This window comes from Schistocerca americana, chromosome 3, assembly GCF_021461395.2.
Source record: "Schistocerca americana isolate TAMUIC-IGC-003095 chromosome 3, iqSchAmer2.1, whole genome shotgun sequence".
In the NCBI taxonomy this organism is placed as follows: domain Eukaryota; kingdom Metazoa; phylum Arthropoda; class Insecta; order Orthoptera; family Acrididae; genus Schistocerca; species Schistocerca americana.
Window position 1 is genome coordinate 541,255,938 of NC_060121.1, and position 6,247 is coordinate 541,262,184.

A 6,247-nucleotide genomic window follows, 5' to 3' on the forward strand; every position below is an offset into this window, starting at 1 on the left:
AGTACAACCATTTCCCATCCCGCTGCCACTTTTGTGCCCCCCAAGCATCGATGGACTTTCTCGTATTTAACCTCTCAGATTTCATTTTCCCTTTAACAGATGTATTTTTTACTTCTTTATTGATTTTAGTAAACAAAGCTCTATCCTGTTTGTCTCTTGCTCTCAACCAATTACTACACAACAACTTTTTCGGGTTTAACTTTCCTGTTCCTGGTGTCCCAGCGTTTCAAATACTGCTTCAGTTATGCACTTTTCAATTCCTGGGTACATACCCTTCGCTGTTTCTAATTCTAGGGGCCTCAATTTGTTTGGTGACCGTAATTTATAAAGAAATTGTACAGACTCTTTTTCTCAGGCTACCTAAGTTTCCTTGATGGTACGTTCTTTCTTCGTAGGAATATCTGCATCTTTAATTTTTCTTTGCCCCTAAGAAGTTACTACCGTCTTTGCACCTACCAAGAAGTGATCTGAACTACTCTTAACAACATTTGTTCTTAAAATTTTGATTATTAGTATCTCTAGCTTCTTTGATATCTGCTATTTTACTTTCTTTAGACTAAATTATTTTTACCAATTTTAATGAAATAGTAGAAAAATGCACCATTATGTCTTATCATGTTGTCCTTATTTCGACTTCTACATTGTCCATGTCCCGAAAGGTCCTTTCTGCAGAACTGACATCTGCGAAACCATTATTTCCAAGTGTAGCAGCGATTATCAGTTGGATTCGCATCAAAATACAAATACCTTACCAGAAACAGTCAGAAATCTCAGTGTCGTCGGTCAAAGTAGTTCAGAAGAAATCAGTAGAAATTTGTACTGGCTGTCCAGAGAAGTGCTGCTGGCTGCTCTCCTTTCTCCGAACACGTAGACACTTTGGTAGTGTTGCACGCAAAGAGAAATCCGTGCTGAGAAGGAGAGACTAAGCGCCGCAATAACAGACAGCATGCCAGTTCAAGAAAATTTAGTGGCGCATCCCAGATCATTATACGAGGTGCAGTCGTAAGGTTTTAATTATCACTTCGAAAGGATTACGTTCTGCGAATTAAATTTTTGTTTGAATGCAGGTACATGTCTGCAGTCCCGTTACGAACTGAAAACACCGCATCAAATTACCGTAGCAAGCCGCTAAAAGAGACAATAGAAAATGTCGCAGCCCTTTGATAAAGCGGAGTATCGTGCGGTAATTCATTTTCGGCAGCACTGGAAATGTTGCAGTCGTGTCAGGTCAAATTCAGATGATTTCTTCGGTCGCGGACATATGCTTGGAAATAAACGAAACAATTAGATACGCAAGTTTATTTTTTCAGGCGATGGTTAAATCGTGATAATTGCCCCTCATACAGGTTAGCAGCGAGCTTACCGACAAACTTTCAAATACTGGTATCTGCGACTCTGCTCTACTGTAGAGGATGGTTCAGCTACCCCTAACTCTGGGTTTTATGCAATCCACAACACCTTCAAAACCCACGTTCGAGATTTTCATATTTTCTCGCTCGCTGCACACAGACTATTAGTCCTACAGAGAAAATTAACAGGACCTTTTTAATGTAATTAAATGTTGTACTGGGATGCGTTTCCACTGGGCGCCAGAGTTTTCGAGTTATACAAGAAAAACGCGATTTAAGGTAATTTTTGCACGTTTTTCTTGAATAGTCGAAAAGTACGGCCTGTAGCTGATAAGTGCCCCAGTACAAAATTTAACTACATTAAATTTTCTGTAGAAAAGTCTTGTTTAAATTTTTTCTGTAGGACTAATAATTTGCGCATAGCGATCAAGAGGGTAAAAAATCTTGTGCGTGGTATCTGAAGGTGCTGCAAATTGCATAAAACCCATACGTAGGGGCAGCTGACTCGCCCTATATTTATGTCACATATTCATCGTTCCCTGTGATCCATTACTGTTTTATTGTATTTCTTTCATTTCTCCCCTGATAAATGCAAACTGCAACTCTTCTTCATGTTTACATGACTCTTTCTTTCCGGTATGAATTATTCTTTAAAAGTATTATTTTATTGTCTTTACTGAATTATTCTTTAAAAGTATTATTTGTTTTTACTGAATTTGTTCTCATTTTTTTCATTTAGCTCACATAAGAATTTGTAAAACAGCATAGTACATTGGCTTCGTGTTCTCGATACCCAATAGTAAGCTCGCTGGCGTTCTTTCTGGAATGAGAAATGTGGTATTACACGTATTGGGAATCAGTGCGAACACTGACTTTGTATCTACTTATGTAACAAATTATTACAGCAGTTAAATGACGATCACTTTGTTGCGAGCTCCTTTCAAAGATTGCACATGCTTCTGAAGTACAAAGGCATTCTGTTCTCGTCCTTAACCATGATCAACATTCTGTAGCAGCAACGCTCAAACTTTTGTGTTGAGTGTGCAATATGGACCATTCGACTAACAGCCTTCGGTGTAACTGTGAGACTGCAGCAAGCAGCGAACATTTTCGTATTATGGAGATCATGATTGCACTGAAATTAGGTAAAATCGTATCCTTTTCGCTGTAACGTTTGCATGCGGACTGCCTGACCCAATGAAGAAAATTAATTGCGAAGTAGGATGTGTACGGGTTGGCTTGCTTTTCTATGGTTTGACAGTATGTCATCTGCAAAACAGTTTGAAAAATTTGCTTAAAGAGTTATTAATATGGGAATACTCTTTGGAGAGTAGTTGTAGTTTATGTTATGTACTTACGATTTCCGTCCTTTTGTGTACCTTTCGTTTGGTATGTTTTTGGATTGCAAGTACACACCTGTTTTTCACATAGATGTCGAAACATGTTTGTGTAAATAGAAAAAGCGGAGTTTAAAAACAGAAATTTAATTCGCAGACGCGGACAAATCATAAAGGAACATCCATCCCCAGCAAAATTATTAGACAGAAACATTGCAGTGAGCGAAAAAGAAATCTATATGCAAACATTTAGGAAAGAAGCGCCATTTTCCTTGCACACATAAAATGCATGGGGGAAAGCATACTAGCTAAATAAATATTTCAGTACTTCAATAACAAAAAGTACAAAAATTAATTGCAGAGGCGATCAACAAGTCCCAGAAGAAATGAATGTTTCTGAGGGAGATTCCAAAACTGCGAAATATCCAAAACCAAAATTGATAACGTAGGGGGATTTCAAGGCCAAGATAAAAGTAAGCGCTCAAGAATCTTGCCTGAAAAACAGATGAAACAGCGGAGAGGAAGGATGAAAAAATATTGGAATTAAAGAGCAAAGAACACGTCTGGATTAATAAATAGCTGTAATTATTGTACGTGGTCCATAGTTGAGAGAATTCGAGAATTCAACACAAAAAGAAAAAAGTAATAAATTATAAAAAATATTTCCAATAAAATATCGTAGGAGGGACGAATTTACTGAGACCAGCCAGCGTTGCAGTTGTAGGCATATTTAATTGATAACACAGCGACGTGATAGGAAGCCCATTTTATTTTTATTCTTGGAGCTTAGGACACTCGAAAAAATTCTGACATTGTCTCAGACTTTATTACAACGCTACTCAGTTTGTCGTGTGCAGAACGGACGGCTGTCTGAAATTGTGATTTATGACAGTGGGATGTACAGGCGACGGTATAAGCTAACAGTCCTTCTGTCCTTAAGTAGTTGTTCCACTATTCGAGTAATTTCTAGTCCAATGTAAAATTTTGAATCCATTCCACATACCATTCGCAGCGGAAGTTATCAACAATCTAGTATCAATACTTTCCCCACATATAATCGATTTATTCTGACACTGAATAGTTCTGTGTCTGCCATCCACTTAGACAGCACCTGAGTGGATACATAGTCATTTCGCTTCCAACTTAATCAACTGTGAGAAACACTGATACGTACCTCTCATTTTACAAGTGTGCAGTGGTCAAGCCGTAATAGTTACCGATGTGCTGATCTTGTGACAACACTCTGGATTCGTTTGTCATCCGGCAGTGATTATATACTTCACGGACTTATCTCGACGTGAAACAGCGCCTCTCGTGTTACGTGGAATTCATGAAATGATGCGCAAAAAATCAAAACTGATATGCGTCGGTGAGATAAAAATTTAATTTAGCAATCATCGGCATTTTATCTTCCGCCTCCATCAGGACGATACACGTCTGCTCTCTGGCTAGTCCAGAAAACAGCACTGATAATGTTATCTGAGTGTCATCGCCGACACCTTCCGCCTCTTATTTTCTGAATGATTGCTTCCTTACCGAAATCTTGTTCTTGCCTTATATGTAATGACCATTAAAAATTCTATTTGTATTCAGTGCCAGGACATGTTGACAAATCGTGCAGAAGATTTTTGCCAGTGGGTTCCCACATACTGTCGGTATGGTGCGTCGGTGTCGTCAGTGTATAATGTGAATATTCTAATAAGCAGTATTATTTTATCCATGTTAGACCTTGTGGACTCCACAACCGATACAATAAGAAGCGTTTGTGGAGAATAACGTTGGGTTCATGTTTTGCACTATGGTTCGGAATTCGTGACGTCGGATGCTATCTGATGGTTAGTAACTATTAATTGTCGCCTCTCTGATATTTCCATACTTATTCAGGTGTTGACATTAGGGGTCTCCGATGATAATCGATGTTTAAAAATTAGAGTTTAAAACTCGAAGTTAGAAAATCGATAATGATGTCTTTGAGACAACGAAACATTGACGTTAGGATAAAATATCTATCTTCAATGTCGCGACTTCTCAATCGCTGGCCTGATGAGGAGACTGGACCAGCAACAGTTCTGAACGAACTAAAGCAAGAACATCGGCTGTTGTTAGAGCTAAGCGTGGAAACTGCCTTTCAATGTTGTTTCAGGTAATGTTTTCGTGGTATATAGTGTATGCTGTTTCTTTTTGAAATATTTTTAATGACAAAAAACACATAAGATTAGATTTGATCTCTATAAATACAAGTATTTATATAAAGGAAGCCAAAGCATCCACAAATAAGTTTATTAGATGTTTGTGTTGTATTAGTTCTCGAATAATTTTACATTTTATATCTGCTATTTTGATAGATAATTATTACGAACAAAAAATACTTTCAACTCTCCTTCGTTTTCACGTGGTCTGTGTTAACATTAAAGAAGATTACAAAATGATACAGCAATGAAGGGACGTCATATTCTCCCAAGGACCATAGAAAAGGTAATATTCGCTGACGAGTCATGTCAGCAGTTGTTGCTACCTCATTTTTTGTTATTGTAGCATTTACGTTGTTACCAAACGCACTAAAAATGGAGAAAAATTCAATGCTATAATGAATGTGTTGTGACCAGTAAGAATCCGTTCATACTTGGATCACGCTTGATTAATAAATATAAAATTTGATGTATCTGTATGTTGCTTTTTTCGCCAAGCTATTCAGGTATTCAACATTTATCATCACTGTTTTGAGGTAGCTTGTTATCAGCCATCGATGTTTAGGCATCGATGATGAAATCTAAACCAGCATCGATAAATTGGCAACATCGCACATCCCTAACGACATTTCCTGTCACCACTACGATTTTAACCAACTAAGGCTGCTTCGGCTGTGCAGATTTACCTTGGTAAATAGTAGTCGGCCCAGAAATGCGTCTCAAATATGATGTTTTCATATCTGTGACGTAGGGTTGGGAAAAGGGGGGGGGGCGGCATGGCAATAAGGTCTATAACGTCTCGGGCGCCACTTGCAGAGGGGCACCAAATTGTCGCAGAGACAAATAAGATTTTTCGGGAAATATATTACTATTAGAGTAAATTCTAAATGTTTTATTAGTCTATGTGTTTCTGGAGGAGGGTGGGGCGACAGTGAACTGTACTGTAGTACCCCGAGCGCAGGGGGGACTGGGGGGAGGGGAGGGAGGCGCCAATAAAGTGTTGTGGCCCAGCGCCAGTTACGTTTACTACGTCACTGTTTCATATCAGTAGGAGAATGGCGTTATTTCACAAATACTAAACATTCTAATGTATTTCGATAACTACGCCTGATAATAAATTATCGCAATAACAACTACACCCCACTGATAGAATCCTTAAAATATGCTTGTAGCATGACATAGTGGTTGCTTTTGCCGATGCGAGTAGTTCTGTCGAAGAATCATAGATCCTAGTTTCCTACTGAAAGTTTTTCATCTGCGTCAATTTCGTCTATGTGCTTTGCTGCTTTGTCTACTGATAGAAAGTTAGTTACCTTCTAAATGCTAGAGCGCTGTTTTCTCACTATCTACGATGGATTACAGTGGTAAGTTA

The 6,247-nt window shown here is 38.4% G+C and overlaps 1 protein-coding gene across 1 annotated transcript in view; it reads right to left on the minus strand.

Annotated features, from left to right (window-relative positions):
- LOC124606212 (uncharacterized PE-PGRS family protein PE_PGRS54-like) overlaps positions 1-3,927 on the minus strand; it is a 90,136-nt gene extending 86,209 nt beyond the window's left edge. Inside the window, exon 1 of the mRNA XM_047138185.1 lies at positions 3,861-3,927. Within this exon, the coding sequence (XP_046994141.1) occupies positions 3,861-3,867 (7 nt within the window). The 5' untranslated portion in view covers positions 3,868-3,927. The remainder of the gene's footprint in view (positions 1-3,860) is intronic.
- Between the last annotated feature and the right edge of the window lie 2,320 nt (positions 3,928-6,247).